This window comes from Mucor mucedo (genome assembly GCF_025094135.1).
Source record: "Mucor mucedo strain NRRL 3635 chromosome Unknown EV154scaffold_36, whole genome shotgun sequence".
Classification (NCBI taxonomy): Eukaryota; Fungi; Mucoromycota; class Mucoromycetes; order Mucorales; family Mucoraceae; genus Mucor; species Mucor mucedo.
In genome coordinates, this window is record NW_026252320.1 from 8,904 (window position 1) to 31,402 (window position 22,499).

The 22,499-nt window shown below is 35.7% G+C and overlaps 8 protein-coding genes across 8 annotated transcripts; 6 read left to right on the forward strand and 2 right to left on the reverse strand.

Annotated features, from left to right (window-relative positions):
• Positions 1–1,791: 1,791 nt before the first annotated feature.
• On the forward strand, positions 1,792–2,777 carry EV154DRAFT_198349 (uncharacterized protein). The gene is made up of 5 exons (XM_051594325.1): positions 1,792–1,823; positions 1,922–2,051; positions 2,163–2,332; positions 2,414–2,612; positions 2,700–2,777. Exons 2-5 carry the CDS (start codon positions 2,025–2,027, stop codon positions 2,712–2,714), a joined length of 411 nt encoding a protein of 136 aa, XP_051458530.1. The 5' UTR covers positions 1,792–1,823; positions 1,922–2,024; the 3' UTR covers positions 2,715–2,777.
• EV154DRAFT_198474 (uncharacterized protein) lies at positions 2,613–3,924 on the forward strand. The gene has a single exon (XM_051594326.1). It carries the CDS (start codon positions 2,717–2,719, stop codon positions 3,887–3,889), a length of 1,173 nt encoding a protein of 390 aa, XP_051458531.1. The 5' UTR covers positions 2,613–2,716; the 3' UTR covers positions 3,890–3,924.
• Positions 3,925–5,659: 1,735 nt separating this feature from the next.
• EV154DRAFT_419129 (uncharacterized protein) lies at positions 5,660–6,309 on the forward strand (the record flags this gene model as incomplete). Its single annotated transcript, XM_051595880.1, has 3 exons — positions 5,660–5,730; positions 5,795–5,954; positions 6,172–6,309. The coding sequence occupies 3 exons, from the start codon at positions 5,660–5,662 to the stop codon at positions 6,307–6,309; spliced, it is 369 nt and encodes a 122-aa protein (XP_051458532.1).
• Positions 6,310–6,839: 530 nt separating this feature from the next.
• EV154DRAFT_505644 (uncharacterized protein) lies at positions 6,840–8,131 on the forward strand. Its single transcript, XM_051601192.1, has 2 exons — positions 6,840–7,821; positions 7,879–8,131. Exons 1-2 carry the CDS (start codon positions 7,176–7,178, stop codon positions 8,022–8,024), a joined length of 792 nt encoding a protein of 263 aa, XP_051458533.1. The 5' UTR covers positions 6,840–7,175; the 3' UTR covers positions 8,025–8,131.
• A 2,089-nt stretch (positions 8,132–10,220) lies between these two features.
• EV154DRAFT_480519 (uncharacterized protein) lies at positions 10,221–12,484 on the forward strand (the record flags this gene model as incomplete). The annotated part of the gene is made up of 4 exons (XM_051598335.1): positions 10,221–10,274; positions 10,338–10,437; positions 10,788–10,901; positions 10,956–12,484. The coding sequence occupies 4 exons, from the start codon at positions 10,221–10,223 to the stop codon at positions 12,482–12,484; spliced, it is 1,797 nt and encodes a 598-aa protein (XP_051458534.1).
• Positions 12,485–13,086: 602 nt separating this feature from the next.
• Positions 13,087–13,297, reverse strand: EV154DRAFT_505658 (uncharacterized protein). The gene has a single exon (XM_051601193.1). It carries the CDS (start codon positions 13,267–13,269, stop codon positions 13,102–13,104), a length of 168 nt encoding a protein of 55 aa, XP_051458535.1. The 5' UTR covers positions 13,270–13,297; the 3' UTR covers positions 13,087–13,101.
• Positions 13,298–14,831: 1,534 nt separating this feature from the next.
• EV154DRAFT_505663 (phosphatase 2C-like domain-containing protein) lies at positions 14,832–16,582 on the forward strand. The gene is made up of 5 exons (XM_051601194.1): positions 14,832–15,309; positions 15,383–15,654; positions 15,727–15,868; positions 15,928–16,011; positions 16,082–16,582. Exons 1-5 carry the CDS (start codon positions 15,231–15,233, stop codon positions 16,564–16,566), a joined length of 1,062 nt encoding a protein of 353 aa, XP_051458536.1. The 5' UTR covers positions 14,832–15,230; the 3' UTR covers positions 16,567–16,582.
• Positions 16,583–18,360, reverse strand: EV154DRAFT_505669 (isocitrate dehydrogenase, NAD-dependent). Its single transcript, XM_051601195.1, has 7 exons — positions 18,233–18,360; positions 18,085–18,141; positions 17,595–18,002; positions 17,397–17,530; positions 17,137–17,317; positions 17,000–17,074; positions 16,583–16,944 (listed from the first exon to the last, which is right to left on the reverse strand). The coding sequence occupies exons 1-7, from the start codon at positions 18,281–18,283 to the stop codon at positions 16,717–16,719; spliced, it is 1,134 nt and encodes a 377-aa protein (XP_051458537.1). The 5' UTR covers positions 18,284–18,360; the 3' UTR covers positions 16,583–16,716.
• Between the last annotated feature and the right edge of the window lie 4,139 nt (positions 18,361–22,499).

Sequence of the window (22,499 nt, forward strand, 5' to 3'; positions counted from 1 at the left end):
GCAGCAATCATGCAAACTCACTCTGAGTTTTAACATGAGCAGTCCCGGACTGCTTTTCTGGAGAATTCTAAAAAAAAAAAGTCACTACGAGTACCACCAAATGAAAATGCGCAGCACTATTGATTTTTTCGTGCAGCATTATTTTGTTCGCGCCATGGTTTTTTAAAAGACCAACTCTATTCAGTTGAATCCCTCACTCTTCATTTGTTTTCTACGCACCACTACACTTAAGGAATTGTACAAATCGAAGTGATTTACCGTCATATAACAAGGGAACACAGCTTTTCAAAAAAAAAAATTGGGAACTTGTCAAGTAGAACAATCGTATAATTAGACTGTATTTGGACGGTTGGGAATCAAACCCTATTTCACTCTATTTACAAAGTAAGAAGCGCAGTCTATTAGCAAAAGGAGCTGTCAAGCAGGTGAATTTCTTCTCGGGATTGAGGTGAAGTCATGTTAACGAAAAGCTTCGCCATTTTTACGCATAAGTATACAACTCCCTTAATCTACGATAAGGAAGAATCAGGACACAAATGACTGTTTACACACGAACAACAAGATACTCCTGTCATTCCCCAAGAAGGCTTGTATTGTACTGAAATCCAATTACACAAAGGGTTTCATATATTTAGACATTTGAACAAGTTCATGATTTAAAAGATGTAGTGACGACAATTGGGACGGAGGATGTGGTTTCGAATGCATAATTAGTACGTTCAAGATCAATATGATGAGGATTGAGTCGAGTAAAAACAGGATCTATGCCCACGTAAAATATATTTAAGAGGATGATACCGACCATTGTGATGGCATGAGATCGGGAATAATTGACAAAGCTAAACGTCAATCTCACACTGGAAAAGGCAATACTACCCAGAGACCTTTATAAATGGGGATGAGTGATGTCAATATAGGATATACAGCCTATATCGAGTTCTTCACTATGAGTATGAATGTAATTAAACTGGATATTGCGGCGGTAGGAATATCTCATCTTGATGGATCCTTTACTCTCCAGGAGCAGACACATCATAAAACCTCAATTAGCATGATGAGGACTAAACTACATCCATAAAAGAAATCCTACTTTAAGAAACCAAAGGCAACGATGTACTTATGTCGTTCTTAATAAAAAAAAAAATAGTAAAAATAAAATGGACGGAAATACAGATGCTCATGCTACGGCCAACCATTGATGTGATAGTAGAATTACACGGCATAGATCCACACTTTATTTCAATATTTATCTTTATCACGCTCTAATTTTTTCAAGTATTTACCGATTACTTCATTTATCAGTTTTGTCTAGTCATTATAATGCATTGACAGAAAACTTTCCAGTACTGAAATGGGTAAGTGTCATGAATAGCAAACCTTGTTTTCTCACTATTGTACATGGAATTGAGTGCTCAACGTAGTAGAAATGTGACGAGACAAGAAGTATCAAATGACATTGTCCTCAAAAAATTTCGCATGCCGAAAGGTATAATGATGAAGTTTAGGTTTCTGTGGCGGATGGTTGTCCCTTTTTCTTATTCTTTTTTTTTAAAGAATATGGCAAACATGAAAGATACAATAAATAAGGTGAATTAGAATCATTGTTATATGAAATGATTTTAACTAGCATAGTGTGTATGTCTTGCGTTTTTATAAGTCGTTGGAATCCACGGTATTTTCTTCACTTGATGATTTGTACTTTGATATTTTATTTGAATTTACCCAAAAGAATTTACGATCACACATTGATACATCTATGGAAAAAAAGTATCATCTTGGAAGAAATAACTTTCTATATTGGGCTTTGATCACAGGGTCATAAAGTATGTATTTGTGAGATTCCGTGATGACACAAAAAAAGATGGTTTTGGGGAATTCAGGAACCCCGCTAAAAATACGACTGATTTTCTGAAATTAACAGATCTGATGATTAAAACAAAGCCAAGGAATTGAATAGAACACAATCCTGGCAAAAAGCTTTCTTTCCCCTCTAATGTCATATGGAAGAGGAGTAGCAAGGATGTATGGTGCGCGTAGTTTCTCGGATCAAGGTAAACTTTCTTAACTGCAAGTTAATTTAAGAAAAAGGAGGTGAAGGAAGGTCGCACCAAAATGGGAGTAAAATAACAATAAGATTTTTTTTTTTTTCTGTTTCTTCTCAGTTTGTTGTTATTCTTTTCTTGTTTTTGAGAATGTCCATGCCGCACGACTTTAATGCTACGGCAGGTTTAGAAGTATTTGGTACTCCTGTCCTCAAGAAGAACAAGGGAATTATTTCTCGTATGAAGAGATCACTTTCTTCCAGTGGTCGACCTCCCAGTATTCCGTTAAAGTAAAGGACGCAAGAAAAAAAAAGAAAAAAAAAAAAAAGAGAAAGCATCAAGCTCATCTGTGCATTGTGTTTTTATGATAGATTCCCAAGCGAAAGTGATGGAAGTCAACAAAGTGTGAGTTCAATAACGAGTCATTCGTCTAGTCCAACGCCTTCGGGTACTTATTTCAGGGCTTCACCTACCACGCATTTAAGCTATGAAACGTTTTCCTCGTCGTCTACTTCCAGCTTATCGATTCATTCGTTTCCTACGGTACCCCAAAGACCAACAAGTAATAAAGTATATAAACACACATATGAAAAAAAAAAAATGCCCTTAATATTTCTATCATCACATCCCTCCTAATTTTATTATAATTGTATGTAGAAAAGAAACCGATAACAATGAATACAATCTCAAAAGAGAAATTACAGGCGAAAAGTATGTTTGAAAGTCGATTTATTCAGAATGAAGAGGTATCACTCACAAAGTTAATCTCAATCGAGAGTAACAAGGCGACACAAGTAGCTAAAGATACGCAACGTCGTGCACCTGCACCCGCCATGTATTGGTCCTGTCCTCAAATCTATGGTGATATACCTCCCAAGATCCGAGCCCATGCCAGTGTCGTATTGGGTGATAAAATGTTTGTATTCGGTGGTACGAGTAAAACACTGTGCTCGGACACCCTGTATGTCCTAGAATTAGGTATTTCCCACACACACACACACACACACAGGAGAAAATATAGACGACTAAACAAATTATCCTGTGTAGACACATTTACATGGTATGTCCCAATGGTATTTGGAACAGCTCCTCCTCCTTGCCGAGCCCATTGCTTATGTGCAGATAATACGCTAGGTAAAATATATTTATTTGGTGGAGGCGATGGACAGAAATATCACAATCATCTGTACATTTTGGATACGAGTACAATGAATTGGACCCGCCCTAAAACAACGGGAGAAAAGCCATCTGAACGTCGAGCACATGTGACAGCCTTATGGAAAGATTGGCTCTATGTATTTGGAGGTGGGAATGGGACAAGAGCACTAAATGATGTTTATCGATTGAATCTAAAGACAAGAGAATGGGAGTCTGTGCACCCTACCGGAATTCAACCCATTTCGAGAGGTTATCATACGGGAACACTTGTTGGTAACAAATGGATCATCTTTGGTGGCTCAGACGGGAAAGAATGCTTTGGTGGCATTCATGTGTTAGATTTGGAAACAGAGTGTTGGTTTCCTGTACAATTGGATCCACAGATGCCTCGACTATCACATTCAGCAATTTGTGTAGGCTCTTTTCTATTTGTTTTTGCAGGACATGATGGAGCCAAGTACTGTAATGATCTACTCATGTTAAATCTAGTAAATATGACTTGGGAGACTAAAGTGGTATATGGACAGGCACCAACACCGCGTGGCTATCATACCACTGTTCTCTATGATAGCCGTATCTACTTGTTTGGTGGTTATAATGGCACAAGTTTCTCTAGCGATGTCTATATCCTTGATCTATCGTCTTATGCTTACTTGCCTCAAATTATGAACTTTGAAATTCTTCATTAAAACTCCCTTCATTTTTATTATTTTTCCCCCGTTCTTTTCTTTATCTTTAAAAATGTTTCGCTTTGATTCCTTTAAAAAGACAGCAACTGTCAATAATGTAGATAACTCCAACGACCCTTTGCATAATCAACAGCAAGATACGACACAATCTTTCTTACAGCGCATAACAAATGCAGATACGATTTTAGGCGTCAACAAGCAACGACCTACACTGTCCAAAAGCACCTCGAGTGCCAATATGAGTTCGTTTTCTATACCCATGCCAACGAATTCTTGGGGAATGTTGGCTTTAGCAAGACTGCAGGATGAACAAGATGGAGAATTAGATGATGTCGTCCATCTTCTCTTAAACAAGGACAAGGTCAGTAGTTGCTTTTTGGGTTATTTTTATCTTCAAAAATAAACTGACATGTTCTTTTGAGTGTAGGCTTTACTATTACTACCAGTGTCTTCACCATCTCTTTCTTCTACCCTCATTGACCGTGATTTTATCTTGGACCATGTAATTGTCTACAAGAATAATCAAGCCGACACAAACCAAGTGATTTCACTTAGTGGTATACGTGGTCTGTTCCAAAAGTAAGGAGCCATAACACCTCTCCTTGTGTGTATATTTATAAACTTTTTTTTTTATATATAGGGACCAGTTTGTTGCTTTGGGCCTCTTGTCTTCAGAGAAAGAGATTTCGAGTTTAATGACAGACACGACGACAAAAAAGTAAGCCCTAAAAAGAAAAAGAAAAAGAAAATGGGGGTCTTAGTGCATATCAATTTTAAAACTTTGAACCATTGTAGATCGCTCTTTGACACGTTTAATTTGGATCCTTCTTCGATTACAGCGGATCACCCCAAGTACAATATTCTGGCTAGTCATGTGCAAGTGCCGCTTCGAAATGAACAATCGATTACAGTGATGCTCATCCAACGTCCAGTTTCGAAAAAGGATGTGACAGAATGGATGGAAACCAAAGCGCAAAACATGAAATCTATGCAGAGTCCGTTACGAGATGCGTGTAGTGGCAAAGTGGATGATTTTATCAAGAATTACAAGAAGCATCCACCACGAAGTATGCAAATGGCCAGTAACAAAATATTGGATTTCCTGGATGATTTACAGCAACAAGAAGAAGAGATGGGAGTAGAAAGGTTGGATCGTATCGAAACGTTTATTTGTAATCAATTGTATGAGCAATTATTTACCAATGCGGATGGAGATGAAGCGATGCAGGATGAAGCACTGGAATCACGAATTGCGGCTCTTAATTTGTTGGATTTGAATCTCCAACATTTAGGCGTATTATTACCAGAACCGGATGATATAGAGACAATGAATGGGGTGATTAAATTAGCGGGCAGTCAATTACAGCAATTAAACACCATCATGGGGGCTAAAGAGAAATTGGATGCGTTAATCAAGACACATGAGATTATTGTGGAAGCTATTGAAGAATTTGCAAAAAGAAATCAAGACAAACAGACCACGTTGGATAAAGATGCAGAAGTGGTACAGGAAATGAAGCAAGCCATGTCTACTGTAGAAGAACCTAGCGAAATTAGTAGTGCCAGTGCGGATGTGCTGTTACCCATCTTGATATTCACCATTGTCAAATCCAACCCTACTAATTTCGTATCTAATTTAAAGTTTATACAACGCTATCGAAGACCGGAGCAATTAACTGGACAGGCTAGTTATTGCTTGACCAATATGGTTAGTGCTTTTTGTTGACAAATGTTAAAAAATTATTGATTTTAGTTTATTTATTCCAAAAGATGGCAGCAGTTTCGTTTTTGGAAACAACTAATTTGGTCGGATTGGGTCTGTCCGCTGACAGAGTGTTCAGGTAAAATAACAATCATGATATAGTAGTAATGGTGTGTGAATTTAAAATATTCGAAACAAAAAAGTCATGTTACAGATTTGAATGCGACCAAGTTAATTGAACCCGTGAAGCAACAGGGCGGGTTAAAGATTATGTCGGACGTTGTGGATGGATCCTACCGAGTGTTTGATGGATTGGGTAAATTCTGGCAGAGAAATACACAAGAATTGGAAAACAACAAGACGGTATCTGGTATCGTGGATCGAGTCCGTAAAGTAGGTGACACCGTTTTGATTAAGGAAGGATTGAGTGAATTGAAGGAAATGACTACAAACAAACCTTCTTCCATTCACTCGGACACCTCTTCCTTGCCTAGTTTTATGGAGGGTAGACTCAATAAATCCAAAGTAAGTTTTCTTCTTCTTTGGGAGGATATAAAGCTAATTTAATTTTTAATATTAGGCGACGCCAGTGGATGGGCCAATAAATAAATTTTTGGAAATGAAATCAGTGGATGAATTAACACTAGGCGAAGTCACTGTTTTATTAGCGGATTATAAGCGATTAGCTGCCATCATTAAACAAGCAGGCCTTGCATAGAGGAGTTTAGCCCATGATGTCAGTTTTCATTTATTTATTTTACTCTATTTGAAAATATAATTAATGTTAGTTGATTTTTTATTGTCATTGCATGTTTACAAAAGATGTGATCTGTCTTTAACATTCCTGTGTAAAATGGATAAATGTTGATGTCGATATCAATCGGTGACAATTCAGCTGTCTGTGCAACTTGTTACTCCTCAGTCCTTTATAATAGATATGTAACAATTTGAAAATACAAGGTTTCAAAATAATGTTCGGAAAAGGGCAATCAGTGAATATACATGAGATAGCTAATACGAAATATTTCGAGGAGAAGTTACCAAGGGCAACGCTCCTGGGACACATCATTAGGCCCACAATGAGTAGTGTTCCCTTTACGAAAAACTAAATGTAATTCGTTTAATTTTTATGCAGCAAATGTCAAAATAATAAATATTTTTTTCTTTTTGTTGGTCTGGACTCTCCCTCTTTTTTTTTGTTTTTTTGTTTTTTGTTTTTTTTTTCTTATTTCTTATTTCTAAACAAAGTTTTTTTTTTTTTTTTTTTCCTAATTATAATCAACATGAATGCAAACGATTTAACAGTTGTTGCACCAATAATGAAGAGGATATTGGATGAGGTTGTGAATAATTCTCTCGATTCAACTAATTCCAGCAATCCGGACGACGATACACCGTTTGAACGTTCTTTATGTGCAGCGTGGGATGTGTGTACAGTGCAAGATTACGCTGCAGCATTAGTCCATTCTCAATTCCATAGAGTGTTGTTAAAGGTAGGAGAGTGAAGGGCTTGTATGAAGACGGACCAAAAATAAATGAAGGATAGAGAGCTAAACAAAGAATGATACTGAGCAGGTGGTGACGATGACAAGTCGAATCCGAACCAGAGAATTAGCCATGGGAACACTTGCGAATTTAGCTTGTCATTGGGCTTCGGGTATTGGACCATTATTACTTGACGACATGGATATATTAAAGCTATGTAGATCGATTCTCTGGAACGAAAATGATGCGCGAGTTTTACTAGAGACGACCCGATTATTAAACACCTTTCTATCGTGTTCGATTGATACATCACATCAGACAGTGATTGAACATGATAACCTGACAGAATTCTTAACGCCTGTACCAATGGCTCCTTCTATATTTCATCAATACACCCTCATCATCTGTAACACTCTTTATTCCGAGCTCTTGTTAAATAGCCTCGAATTGATGACTAGAATCGTTGTCTATACAAATGCAATCACACATAGTATCACAAGACGTAGACAGAGGTTAATGCAGCACGACCATACCCAGACCACAAATGATGATGATGATGATGATAGACATCAATTCATGGATAAATCAGATACATTGGCTCTGGTTACTTGGGGAGCTGAAAGACTAGAGGAAGAAGGCAGAGGTGTTGGCATAGGCATGGGTTTCCATCGTGGAGTGGCTAAAAATGTCATGCATTTACTTTGGGCATTACTAGCATACAACCAAGTGGGAATCACTGACTGCGGTAAGCGTGTTTTATATATGTATTTAAAAATAGCATCGATTTAACATTTTGTCACAGGGCCAGAAATGACACATGGTTTGGGCCAATCGATGTCTAGATTAGTCTCTTATATACAAGAGGATGAAATGGATACAAGGGTTGAAGATGAAGATATTCAAAACTTGGCACAAGCATTAAATACAAAATTATCCATGGCCAGTTAAAAGAAAAACACATACACACACACACAAAACTCATATAATACATTACTATAAACAACTTGTAAATTCCCCCTTCCTTTTTTTTTTTTAATAATTAAAAAAAGATAATTTTCTTTATTTTCTTGAACAAATGGAGTCATCCCCAAATTGGAATCCATTATTAATTAAATAATTACGAATAGTGCTTCCGTCAAGTCGCATATTGACGGCCTTTTTATGGTCTCCCACAGTAGAAATCATGCCCATACCATGGTTATCGTCTTCTACCTTGAACTTTTGCTCGCCTGCGTTCTTGTTTATAAACTCGTCAATACGGGCATATGAGTCAGCAATCGTCATGTCATTGGGGGCAGCAGGTGTCAAGGGTTTGGAATTACTTGTGCTTGGCATAGTTGTTTTAGTTGTAAAGTGAAATAAAAATACTTGAGCTGCGCCCAAACGCTGGTTAAATAAATAAAAAAAGAGTCCCACTAAAACATGACAAACAATGTCGTCATGTGTGTCACAGTTTTTTTTTAAAAAAGCCCTAATTTTCATTAAAGCCAGCCACAGTGGCTCACGCTAAGCATTAAGGGTGCTTAATAAAACAATTCAGATTGAAAAAAAATCATCATTGTTTTATCATGATGGAGTCATTCTGGTGATTATTAGCGGGTGATTGTAGTCCATATCCATGTCTTTAACCTGCATTGATTATTTACACATTCAATAGCAGCATTAACAAACCGGTGTATCATAAGAAAGTATAAATACACACCAGCTTTACAGCATGGCGTCCCGTGGCGGTCATCTAAGTATGGCTTGTATGGAGTAACTTTTTCCTTCATGTTATTCCCGAATCAAACAATTTATTCAGGTCAGGTAAAGATATCCGGCCAAATATCCCACCCAAGCTACTTCTATAAATAATATTTTTCGTGTATTCCACCTGGAAAGATAGATGTCCGGTAGTGGGTAGGACGTTTGAAATGCCACCCAATTTCACCCAAATATGGATTAATAAGGCACTAGATATGTAGGCTCATAGAATAATTACCTCGTTTTCGGCAAGATTGGGATAGATAGCTGGTATTTAAAGTGTGAAACGGGGTCAGTAAATCACCAATTTTAAAGCACATGTATGTTCTTAGCATGTCTGCCCGACTCGAATCTTTTTATGAATTTCAGGGACGCAGTCAACTTTATTCTAACAAATGGAATACCATGAGGTTCAAAATGCTTCAAATGAAGCTATTTACATCAGTTAGTATTAAAAGCCCAAAGAAATTAGCCAATATTCGAAGTAGGCTACCGAGAACAGCTTCGTCTTGGTTGTAGATAATAGCGGTAAAGAAAATGACACCTTAATCTTTACAGCAAACTCGGACAAAAAAAAGGGGGTCTGTGATGAAAAATACAACTCTCAAATCATCTTAGCAAATGTAATTGTAAGACCGAGGTTTTTAGAAGTTTTGTTAAAAGTAGATGGTTGCTCTGCCTCTGATCTTTAGACAGAGTAAAAGGCACGCGATTTATTATTTGATTTTGAAATTAGAATAAACCTTAGGCAATATCACACCATATTATTTTTAGCGGGGAGTTACTTGAGCAACTTTTGGATAACCAAAAAGCAAGTATCGTTAAACGAGATCCCAGCCACATGCCTAGGGTTTGCAAGAGGTGACTATATGGGTATTTAAGAAGCCCCAGTAACCATCGTAACCACCGTGGTAAAACCCCTGCTACTAGGGAGAGCGTGCGTCGCTTTGGTTGATGAGAAAAAAAATTACCTTCGAGTTATCAAATATCTGTACACTTAAACAGGTATGTGGCTTTTAACTCTGCCTACTGATATAAATTCAGATAAAAGAAACGTTATTGAAGTTTTAAGATAATATTAAGTGCAGCTGAATGAGCACTTTTTAAATGTGGACGCGAATCTCTTATTTTAAATTCTGTACGCATGATAGGCTCATTAGGTTACCTCCGGACCCCATTGTGGAAAAGAAAAAAAAGATCAGAAAACTGGATATTCAGACAAAATATACAAACCCCTAATTATCGCCAATCTTAGCTGATGTGAAATGTAGAGACAGAATTTTTTGAAGAAGATTCTGAACCCACGGATGATATTAAAGAACTAAACACAGTGATTGACACAATCATAAGCAGTCAGACTTATTCAGCTTATTTTAAACTACTAGAGATAATGAAAACAATATGGCAGTGGCTGAATCCAACGATGCCGAAGTTATCCGCCAGAGGATAATGCTTGTATAATTGATACAATGTCAACGACTGCGCATTTTATTAAGCTATCAAAGAGCTCGTTGATAGAATGGATTTGAAGGGTACCTACAGCGGCTCCACCCCCAAAGTTCGTTTTCCAATTTCATAAATTCGCTTTTGTCGCAGCCCAAAGTTCGCTTCTTGATTGGTCAAAGTTCGTTTTTTGTAAATCACCCAAATTCGCTTTGGTGGCACCCAAAGTTCGTTTTCACGTCAGAAGAGTTCGCTTTTAAAAATTACAGGATTATGAGATAATGTTATGAGAGATAATGTTATGAGAGATAATGTTATGAGAAAAAAAAAATGTTATGAGAAAATGTTATGAGAAAATGTTATGAGAAAATGTTATGAGAAAAAAAAATGTTATGAGAAAATGTTATGAGAAAATGTTATGAGAAAAAAAAAATGTTATGAAAAAAAAAGTCACAACATATTATCTCATAACATTATCTCATAACATTTTTTTTTTCTCATAACATTTTTTCTCTATGAATTTAGATGTTAATGCTTTGCGTTGCAAAGATTGCAATGTTGACTTTAAGACTCATTCAGAGTTAAACAATCATAATTACGGCACTCATGTGGATAAAACAAAAGTCTTTATTGGTAATGGTAAGAACTGGACATTTAAATAAAACATGACATTTTTTTTTAAAGAACAAATAGACACCATTATGGAAGTTAGCAAGGTTGATGGCAAATTTAATTGTCCTGAATGCTCAAGCAAGCTCAGTACTCCTACCACATTTAGCGCCCATCTTAAAAAAAAGCATAACGGCCACTGCGAAGCCATTTCAAACAAAACAAAGCGACGAAGCCTCGAAGATAATAACAACGATAATTCTACAACCATATCATTGAAACATCGAAAGTTACAAAGCCTGAATCTAAATTTAGATGAAATTGATTCATCTCGATCTCCAAAAGCTCTTGATAAAAACACTGCTATATTGTTGGCATCTGGTACATCTTTAGGGTCAACTCGTGAAAAAGAGAATTCTATAATGTTGGCAAGAATTGGAAATTTGGAACCAATATCCATAGTGGGTGGAAGTGGTAAAACTTATCATTTTCTAAAATCGTCAGACAGCATAAGTGATGTGCTAACCGATCAACCTTCTGGTTCTTGGACCCTTCCAGCAGCCGATACAACAGTCATACAAAACTCTTCATCCTCAAGCGTTGACAGCCTTCTGGATCATATTATAAATACAAGTCCACTCTATAACCACTTATTTGATCAAAAATACGTGGAGCTTACAATGGAAGTTACAGAGTTAATAAACCAGGATTGGACTTTCTTTCCTCAGCTTAGGTATGTCACCTCGCAAATTTTTGCTGGGGCAATCCTAGTGAATAAGACATCAGCATTACTCTTGAATTGCATAGAATCATATGGAAGATCGAAGACCGTTGATGCACACCATGAGCGCAGAATTGGAACTGCAATGAATACATCCTCTTTTCCCAAAAAACAACCAAATTACGGATGGATTAATATTATTACCACTCACGAAGACGGAGCAACCAAACTAAAAATTGGCACAACGGTCAGTAATCTGTTGGTGACCTCAAGTATACGCATAGACAAAAACTCAATAACAAAGAATATTGTGGAACTAGGACCAACCACCAGTAATTTCACTGCAACACACGATACAAAAATTTATCTCAATATGGAATCATTAAGATTAGGAAAAGTGTTAGCGAAGGATGACTCAACAACCAGTATTGATGTAGGAAATTACTTCTATCAACTTAGACAACTCAGATCAAAATTTCATTGTTTATCCACATATACTTTATGTCGTTCATCCAGTACATTTGCATATGATATTTCCTACAGACCTTACACGATTTGGACCCTATGCGACTATGATTCTTCCCAACAAACAGACTCACAATCTCAATTGCTATCTCAACTGTTTCAAACAATCGCCACTTCAGTTATCAACAATGGCATATTGGCCCAAATCAAACTAGATGTTCTAAATGATCTATGTAGCAAATTGAAAAATGGAGCAATAAAATATACCATCCGTGAATTTATTGATCAACAAGAGAAATCATTTGCAGTCATCAACAATATGAAACTGAACCAATTACTCACAATTTTAGCTGATTCGATGACTACATCTATTAAAAATGCCAACGCAGTGGTGAACAGTAATTTTACAACACTTCAGCGTAAATAATACCCTATATAAGAAATCATCACTACGGTATACCGCTATTATTTTATTGGGTTGTTTCTTTAATGTATTTCATCTTATATCTTTGATTTGCATTGATACGAACAAAAATTGAATTGTAAAAACAAGTTGTAAATATTATATTATCAGTTCAAGGAAATAAAAACCCTGTTAATGAATACTAAATATACTTCACCAAATGTGGTAGCTTCATGACCTTAATAAACTATTCTTGAAATGCATTTGTTGTCCAGTGAATAATGGAATGAAGCTTGAGCTTGATTAAGCCAAATCTGATGGCTTTGTGGTATTTTGACCTGGTAATGTCCACACACCAGTTGGTTGTTCTGCAAGTATATCTTCAATGAGGTCTGGAGAGGCGAGCATGTAATACTTTTTCCCATTTTCTAACGATACTGCTATTGATTTCCAATTTCCAATCTTGCTTAACATTATTATTTTTTCTTGATCAGTTTGTGGAAGATCTAAGGCATTTGACGCAAGTAATACTCCCATGTCATTATCACATCGAGCTGATGTTGAAAATAAAGGACCAGATGAACCAGAATTTGAATCAATTTCATCTAAATTTAGATTCAGGCTTTGTAACTTTCGATGTTTCAATGATATGGTTGTAGAATTATCGTTGTTATTATCTTCGAGGCTTCGTCGCTTTGTTTTGTTTGAAATGGCTTCGCAGTGGCCGTTATGCTTTTTTTTAAGATGGGCGCTAAATGTGGTAGGAGTACTGAGCTTGCTTGAGCATTCAGGACAATTAAATTTGCCATCAACCTTGCTAACTTCCATAATGGTGTCTATTTGTTCTTTAAAAAAAAATGTCATGTTTTATTTAAATGTCCAGTTCTTACCATTACCAATAAAGACTTTTGTTTTATCCACATGAGTGCCGTAATTATGATTGTTTAACTCTGAATGAGTCTTAAAGTCAACATTGCAATCTTTGCAACGCAAAGCATTAACATCTAAATTCATAGAGAAAAAATGTTATGAGAAAATGTTATGAGAAAAAAAATGTTATGAGATAATGTTATGAGATAATATGTTGTGACTTTTTTTTTCATAACATTTTTTTTTTTTCATAACATTTTCTCATAACATTTTCTCATAACATTTTTTTTTCTCATAACATTTTTTTTTCTCATAACATTTTCTCATAACATTTTCTCATAACATTTTTTTTTCCTCATAACATTTTTTTTTTCTCATAACATTTTCTCATAACATTTTTTTTTCTCATAACATTTTCTCATAACATTTTTTTTTCTCATAACATTTTCTCATAACATTTTCTCATAACATTTTTTTTTCCTCATAACATTTTTTTTTTCTCATAACATTTTTTCATAACATTTTTTTTCTCATAACATTTTCTCATAACATTTTTTTTTCTCATAACATTTTCTCATAACATTTTTTTTTCTCATAACATTTTCTCATTACATTTTCTCATAACATTTTTTTTTCCTCATAACATTTTTTTTTTCTCATAACATTATCTCTCATAACATTATCTCTCATAACATTATCTCTCATAACATTATCTCATAATCCTGTAATTTTTAAAAGCGAACTCTTCTGACGTGAAAACGAACTTTGGGTGCCACCAAAGCGAATTTGGGTGATTTACAAAAAACGAACTTTGACCAATCAAGAAGCGAACTTTGGGCTGCGACAAAAGCGAATTTATGAAATTGGAAAACGAACTTTGGGGGTGGAGCCGCTGTATTTGGTGTTGGATAATTTTAGTTTTTACAAATCGAGACAGCAGGTGATTCGAATAATCGAAGCTAGAGGTCATAAAGTTATATATTTCCTCCGTTTCCTCGTTTGAGCTAAACCCTGTTAAGCTATTTTGATCCTCAATGAGAGAAAAGATGAAGTGCTAGCACTTGATGCAAGAAGTGAGGTTTTATCTTTGATAAAGCTTGTAATGGCACTCGATTTGTCGATATTTATGAATTTTGTCGTCATCTCAAACGACAAAATTGAAAAGTGATATACTCAAACTCTTTTCCCAAGCCGTTCATTGTATACAACATTTATTGCTTATAAAATTTTGACTCTGCGAAAACGTTGTAAAACGTAAAGCAATGGTGACGTAATTTAGAGTACAGTGTAATTACGCGCAATCGATCAAACCTAAAATCATATAGCATTAACCGACAACGTGAATCTCGTTTCTGGATGCACTGTTTATAATTTCCAATTCTATTTTTTTTTTTTATAACTGCCAATTTGGTTATTTTGTGATCGCCGATTGCTTTTTTTTTTTTTTTGTAATCGCTAAATATCCACCAGCCTAATTGTGACAAAGAGTGAGGTTCCATTGTCCACAATAATCATGCATGTAACTCTGACGCCATATATTTTAAAAAACCGATAGTTGCCAGTGCTGTATGGTACGAAAATTGAGGCTTAAATAAAAAAATTCCCTTTTCACACACACACACACATAATACAGAATACAAAGATAGACACGTCGCTTTTCTCTCTTTTATTTTTATTTTCTTTTTCTTTTCCCCTTTATTACAATACTGTTTACTACTTTCAAAGGTAATAATATGGGCCAAATACTCTCTGCGCCCATTACAACAAAGCATTCCACAGAAGGAAAGGATGAGCGTTTAATGTATGGAGCTTCCTCTATGCAAGGTTGGAGAATATGTAAGAATAAGATAAATTCTTGTTATACGTATTTTGTATATTTAATTCTCCTATTAATGTAGCCATGGAAGATGCACATACCCATATTTTACAGTACAAGGAGACCGGTGCTGCATTCTTTGCTGTTTTTGATGGACACGGAGGTAAACCAAAAAAAAAAAAAAAAAAAAAAAAAAAAAAAGTTCCATGGGAGTAAAGACTAAACATTACAAAAAGGTGCCAATGTGGCCAAATACAGCAGTGAGAAACTCTTTGAAAATGTGCTGGATTCTGATGATTTTAAAGAGGGACAAATTGAAAATGCGCTCCGAAAGGGTTTCTTCAAAATTGATTCGGATCTTCGTGAAGGTGATGATAAAAGAAAGAAAACAAGGACATTAAAGTGCGCCTGTATTAATTTAAGAATCATAGACCCGTTTTTTAAGAATGAAACGTCAGGATGTACCGCCATTGTTGCATTATTGACAAAGGATAACGAATTATACGTGGTAAATTAGCAAAAAAAAAACATCTTTTTTTCTAAAGAATTGACTATTAATCCATTTTTTTCTTTTGTAAAGAGTAATGCAGGTGACTCTCGTGCCATCATTTGTACTCAGGGTCTGGCCATTGCCCTATCTGAAGATCACAAACCTGGCAACCCTAAAGAAACAGAACGTATCACAAACGCCGGTGGTCACGTAGAATTTGGACGTGTCAATGGTAGCACACATATACACACATTTTGTTATTGTAGTCAGCACTGACTCATTATAAATTAGGCAATCTCGCATTGTCAAGAGCATTAGGTGATTTTGAGTTCAAAGGAGCCAAGCACCTCCCAGCCGAAGAACAAGCTGTCACAGGTAAAAGAAAATAGAGACTACGCAATTTTTTTTTTCTTCCCTTGATAATAACATGCGAGTGTCATTGTAGCCGACCCTGATATCACTGTTCACAAATTGACTCCCAAAGACGAATTCATGGTGTTAGCTTGTGATGGAATTTGGGACTGCTTAAGCAATCAACAAGTAGCCACATTTGTTCGAAAGCATGTGACAGAAGGTGTTCCATTAAAGGAGATTTGTGAACGATTGATGGATAGTTGTTTAGCCAAAGAAACAGGTTCAGGTGGTATTGGATGTGATAATATGACGGTGGAGATTGTTGCTTTTTTGAATGGGCAATCATCCGAGAGTTGGTATGAAAAAATTAAGTCCACCGAGCCTGTCCCCAAGGCCAATGTCCCGTTACCCAGTAACCCTAGTAGTCAGGGGGATGAACCCACAAATAAAAAACAACGAGGTATGCAATCTGAATCCAGGCAATATTCGGTTAATGAATTGCAAAATGCGCCTGATCTCACAGCTTCTTTAGTAGATGAAGAACCCAAAGGTGAAGTAAAAGGAGGAGGTGCTTAAATACCTGTTGTACCATTATTATCTTTTTTTCTTTTAATAAAATAAATATATATATATATATATCGTTTTTTTTTTCATTCTTTTTTAATTTAGAAAAATGTAAGGGAAATAATATATAAATGTCAATGTGTTCTTTTAGTTTTAGTTTTTTTACAAAGATTGGATAATGGCGTTGGTGAACTCCTTGGTGGTGCTGGTTCCTCCAATATCAACAGTCTTGTATTCACCCTTTTGGATGGTACCGTAAACAGCAGAAGAAATCTTGTTGGCATGTTCGTTCAAGTTCAAGTGTCTCAACATCATGGTGGCAGAAAGCAACATGGCTGTGGGGTTAGCAGAGTTTTGGTTTTGGATATCAAGAGCAACATGACGACATCCCTTCATATTTATGGTTAATAGGAATTCGGTGTATATCTCAAATTAAAGTACTTACAGGTTCGAACATGGCGTATTCACGACCAATGTTACAACCGGGGATAAGACCTGGGCCACCGATCAAACCAGCACCCTTAATATTTCACAGTTGGTTAATATTACACTCCTCTTTTTAATAAATAAAAAGCTACTTACGACGTTGGAAACAATGTTACCGTACAAGTTGGGCATGACCATAACATCGAATTGTTGAGGACGAGAAACAAGTTGCATAGCAGTGTTATCGACAATCATGTCATTGACTTCGATGTTGTGGTGAGCATATTCCTTGGCAACGTCACGACAAGTACGCAAGAAAAGACCATCAGCCAACTTCCTATTTACAGAAAAAAATATTAGTTCACTCAGAACGCACACGCACACGCACACACACAATACTCTCTCGTATTACTCACATGATGTTAGCCTTGTGGATAATGGTAACCTTCTTACGGTTGTTCTTGACAGCGAAATCAAAAGCGAAACGAGCAATACGTTCGGTCTTGTTACGGGTGATGATCTTGAGAGACTCAACAACACCGGGGACAGACTGTAGAGACGCAAAATAATTAAAATCTGGCTTTAGAGTATGGGGTAGGGGTAACACAACTTACTTGATGCTCTAAACCAGAGTATTCACCTTCAGTGTTTTCACGAATGATGGCAATATCAACATTGCTCAAACGAGAAGAAACACCGGGGACGTTCTTACAGAGGGACAAAGAAGCGTACATATCCAAATCCTTACGCATGCTAACGTTGAAAGACTTGTGGCCCAAACGAGAGGTAGGTGTGAAGAGAGTACCCTTGATACCAACCTTGTTACGACGAAGAGATTCAATAGACTCTTGGAAAAGGCTATCATCTTCAGAAGTCAAACCAGAGACATCATATTGCTCAAATTCAACAGGGACATTGGCAGCCTTGAAGACATCCTTGAGAGAATGGGCAATTTCTTGACCGATACCGTCACCAGGGATGAGAGTCACAGTGTATTTACCTCCATACTTCTTGGGGAAAATCTACATATATTTTTTTTATTCCGCGTTAATGAGACATGTTATTTTTATTGTGTTGCTTTTGCTTCCAATCAGCTTTTCTTACAGTCTTTTGCTCAACGGGAGCAGGGACGGGAATGGAGGTGAAAGAGCGGACAGCAAGCTAAACAAGTGAAAGAGAAAGGGTAAGTATTTTTTTTTTTTTTTTTTTGCAATCAACAAAAAAAAAAGCCACAAGCTTTTAATTTATTTACCTTTTGAATAGCTACAACGTTAGGCTTGGCAATGAACTTGGAAGAAAGCATATTGAAATGTCTGATTCTGATTTTTTGAAAAAGAAAGAAAAGAAAGAGGGAAGGGTAATATAACACGGGAATACCCTGAATTATTTATAACATTAAATCCCAACATCCCCCGCGTTAGTGAACACCCTTTCTGATTGGATGTTTGATATAATTATTGGGCTAAAATATTAAACCGTCTTGTACCACACCCTCAAGTTTATCCACTTTTTTTCTAATCAGACTGTAGGATTTTTTACAATAGGATTCTTACAAATAAATAAAAAGTTTATCAATCGATCATAAGATATCTGACTTTTTTTTTTACTTCTTCTTTTCAAAAAATGATTATAAACAACTCTCATCTAAAACAGTATTCATTTCATGCCCTCCCTTAAGGTTTTTTACAGTAACTTGGTACCATTAGCAAAAAAAAAAAAAAAAAAAATTGGTGCGACTTGTAAATTAATTTGAGGCACCTTTCTTTTTTTTTTGCAATATTCTCAGACAAAGTTCCCAGGGCTCAAAGACTAGCAATAGTAGTGTACTACCTGGTTATGTCGAAAGTTAAAATAAAAATAAAAATTAGACAAGAGGAATCATAAACTCTTTCCTCATCTACACTTTTTAATATAGTAATTTGATACAACTAGGATTCATCACTTGGGCTTACCAAAGAAGCTCCTTCAAAGTAAATTCCAGATTTGGACGCTATCTCTCACTCGAAAAAAAAAAAAAAAATTATATCTCAAAACCCTGTCTTAAGTTTATTATGCAATTGATTTCTCGTTTCAAGTTCGATCTCTTGTTTGTCAATCCTTCTCCTTGTCTGCACGGGGGGGGGGGGAAAGAGGTTTCCAACATATGTGATATTTGGTTCATATGGCCAAAACATGTAATGGCAAATACTCAATAAGTGAATCATCAGATGCATGTTCATCTGGGGTGCTTTATACTTAAAACATTGATTATTCTGATAGACGCACTGAAGGCTCATCCAATTCACAGTCAATTTTTAATACAAGCTATCTCATTATAACATAAATCATGTATGTGTAAATATCGTAAAAATTATGAAGATGTAAAAAAAGACGTATATGTATGCTTTGCCTAAATACAGTTACATATAGTATCTATTGTTTCTATTTGATAATCCCATTTGACAGTTCATTTAAGTTAGAAATATAAAGTATTGCTTTGTTGGTAGCTTGTTATACTTTTTAAAGCTTGTGCATTACATCAACGGGTTTATGGAGATATTTATTATTTTTCTGTTCGTTTTGATTACTTTCCTGTAAAGATCAAAGAGTTAGTTATTCAGCTCACCTAGATCATTATACCAACAAAAATATATGGTATAAATGCATATTAGAAAATACTCGTCCACGTGTCTCTTTTTTTACCCTAGCATATGATATAACATTATGAAAAATTGGAGCTGTCAGTTGTCGTTGTAAAATCCTTTTTCCGGTGTATATGCTTTCTCCATTGAATGGCAAAATAATTATAGCACATATGACATATCATTCTCTTCTTTTTTAACTTAACCCAAATGAAATGACTTATAGTTTTCAACAATTCACAATTAGCGCACAAAGCTTTTATTTTGGTGGCGCTCAATTGTATACTCAGCTCAATTATAATAATAATAATAAAAAAACGTTTAAAAGAAAGCGTTGGGAGTTTTCGTCATTTATTTTTCTCATTATAAAAACAATAAACGATAATGAGTTCATATCAGGATGAGTTGAGTGTTTGCTTATATGATATGATTCTTTATCTAATCCTGTACTTCGTCTTTTACAGGTGATTCAGATCGGAACTCCAATTTTAGAGGCGGAGCCACTAAAATATTTTTTTACCAGTGTATACCGTTTACGGCCCTTGGATCTTTGTTTTTTTTATACCCTTGTGTAGAAATGTATGGGCCGGAAATCCAGACTTTCTTTTCGACCATAAATTTCATTCGCTCTCCGTTCAGACTTCCTTACTTACAATCGCCTTACCTCACCTCATAGCAATTCATAAAAGAAGGATTGACCAACGTAAAAGATAGACATATCCTTTGTAACACAATTCATATCAGGCTGTAAAGTAAGGGACACGTGTGTGTGTTCTTGTTACACGAATTCGATTAGACTATTGTTAACAATGGTAGCAGGAAAATTGTTCATTTTAATCATAAATGAGTATACTTTTAAGCCAAAATTTGTTCTTACTCAATACTAGAAATTAGTTGATTAAATATTTGACATGCTATACCGTAAAAGGAGAGACTGGAGGAATCTTCATCAAATGATCATTTAAGTTGTACCCTGTCTATCAAAACGCTTATGCTTATTAAGATTAATGATGATCAGTAATCGTTATATCATTTAAAGTAACAGTTAGGTTGGTAAATACGGTCAGTTACTGATGTCGGTTGGTGAAAAAAAAATTTGTCGATCATTAAAAATATATGTCTCGTTGGTTCCTGTTCATGTATACATTGTCGGTTGAGGTAGGTTAAGCAAAATCGGTGAAAATAAAAGACCAGCTGCTGATTCAATGATATAATCAACTGCGGTGAATCCTTCACGTTTAACTTTCAAACAGTTCAATTGGGTTCAGAAAAGAGCAAATGTCTGCTATTTTTGGTCCTTATATATATATATAGCGGGGCATTATTCAAGATGAGGCGACAACCTGACATTTCATGCTCATCAAGTGTATTTATAACAGCACTGATATATTACAGGAAGCATTTGCATCGCAAATTCTAACTCTCGTGTCTAACCTCTGTTACATTAATCACCCTATAGCCACCTCTCTTTCTCTACAAGCAAGTTTGACCTTGGTAATTGTCTATCAGCGTTTCAGTAGTAGCAAGTATTAATAGTGGAGCATAATATTTTGCGAAAAAAAAATTTGTTCACTGTGTCTTAACATTAGTCGGTCAAAGAGCTTGAAATTGGTTCGGTTGATATAACTACTGGTACAGAAAAAAATAGGACATACAACACATGCTTTTATATTATTTTCGTAACCATAGGCATGTTCAGGTCTTATCGATGTTTAATGATAATCTTTGTAGCTAGCATAATTTATTTTTTCACTTACTACTACGGACCATGATTGTAACAAGCTGTAATAGTTTCACATGCTTTGGATAAAGCCTGTTCATAGTTGGTAAGACCTTTGATTTTACAATCATGCTAGCGTATTTAAGACTGTTGAGCTCAGTCTATATGTCTTTAGGATGAGGACTATGTGCATAATGTTTTTGTTTTAAAAACGACAATCCTTGTGTTTTCATTTACAGGACGACATTTCTACATAGTACCGAAAATCCTGCTTAAAAAAAGTCATTAAGCAAGCTGTATGGACATTCAAAGACGTAGTAAATCACAAACAGCTACACCCTAAAGATAACCTTTGGAAGGAAAACGCAGGTTGATTCTTGATTTTATCAAGAATGTTACCAAACGTGTGCTTATTCTATCCCAACATAAATAATGTGACGGGTATAGATACTGTGTACCTTTCGTAAATTGTTCCAATGTTCTGTTTAAGATGTTGTTGTAACTTAAAATTGTAATGGGCATATATTTCACTCCTGGGTGTTGAGTGCCCACCGAAACCACACGATCGGCTTATCACCCCTAGGTTGAGAGGTGCTATGTTGCGTGTTTTTTTGGTTATTGATTTTCTTCAAGTGTATCCTTTCTTTTTGCACCTTGAGTTCTTCTCTCTCACCATTTGTTAATAATAGCCTAATATACTACCTCACATTTTTCTGGACTGCTTATTCGAATCAACAGATGCTTGCACAGCTTCCTCTTGCTGCTTTTCGTATTCCTGTTCCCCTTTTTTTTTTTTTTTTTTTTTTTTTTTGACTGTGTAAATGCTTCAGTATACGAAGGTAAATAAAAGTGTGCATATTTCTAATATCAAACAAAGGAAAGAGAAGAAATTTACAAAAATGTTTTTGCTAAATCGACGAAGGATGTATTTAGCAGCTCAACTATAATCATTTAAAAGATAAACAAAGCTTACTGAGGTCGCGGTCGTGTGTAACGTCAATCTACCTGAGCGTCAAGGCACTTTTTTTAAAATAATTGTGACATATCTCCAAAGAGTTATTTGTTCATGTATCTTTATTTAACCCAGGGTGGAGCAAAAACTCGGCAAGACATCTTCATATTTGTTTCTAAAACTTAATGGTTAAATAGATTCTTTCGTGTGCATATGTATCATCACT

Coding starts and splice junctions, on each gene's coding strand:
- EV154DRAFT_198349 (XM_051594325.1), top strand. CDS start 2,025: ATGGTGCGCGTAGTTTCTCGGATCAAG. Junction 2,052..2,162: donor GCGTAGTTTCTCGGATCAAG/GTAAACTTTCTT, acceptor GTTTCTTCTCAG/TTTGTTGTTATTCTTTTCTT. Junction 2,333..2,413: donor CCTCCCAGTATTCCGTTAAA/GTAAAGGACGCA, acceptor TTTTTATGATAG/ATTCCCAAGCGAAAGTGATG.
- EV154DRAFT_198474 (XM_051594326.1), top strand. CDS start 2,717: ATGAATACAATCTCAAAAGAGAAATTACAGGCGAAAAGTATGTTTGAA.
- EV154DRAFT_505644 (XM_051601192.1), top strand. CDS start 7,176: ATGACAAGTCGAATCCGAACCAGAGAATTAGCCATGGGAACACTTGCG. Junction 7,822..7,878: donor AGTGGGAATCACTGACTGCG/GTAAGCGTGTTT, acceptor ATTTTGTCACAG/GGCCAGAAATGACACATGGT.
- EV154DRAFT_505658 (XM_051601193.1), bottom strand. CDS start 13,269: ATGGCAAATTTAATTGTCCTGAATGCTCAAGCAAGCTCAGTACTCCTA.
- EV154DRAFT_505663 (XM_051601194.1), top strand. CDS start 15,231: ATGGAAGATGCACATACCCATATTTTACAGTACAAGGAGACCGGTGCT. Junction 15,310..15,382: donor TGTTTTTGATGGACACGGAG/GTAAACCAAAAA, acceptor CATTACAAAAAG/GTGCCAATGTGGCCAAATAC. Junction 15,655..15,726: donor AGGATAACGAATTATACGTG/GTAAATTAGCAA, acceptor TCTTTTGTAAAG/AGTAATGCAGGTGACTCTCG.
- EV154DRAFT_505669 (XM_051601195.1), bottom strand. CDS start 18,283: ATGCTTTCTTCCAAGTTCATTGCCAAGCCTAACGTTGTAGCTATTCAA. Junction 17,075..17,136: donor GTAACATTGTTTCCAACGTC/GTAAGTAGCTTT, acceptor TGAAATATTAAG/GGTGCTGGTTTGATCGGTGG. Junction 16,945..16,999: donor AATACGCCATGTTCGAACCT/GTAAGTACTTTA, acceptor ATAAATATGAAG/GGATGTCGTCATGTTGCTCT.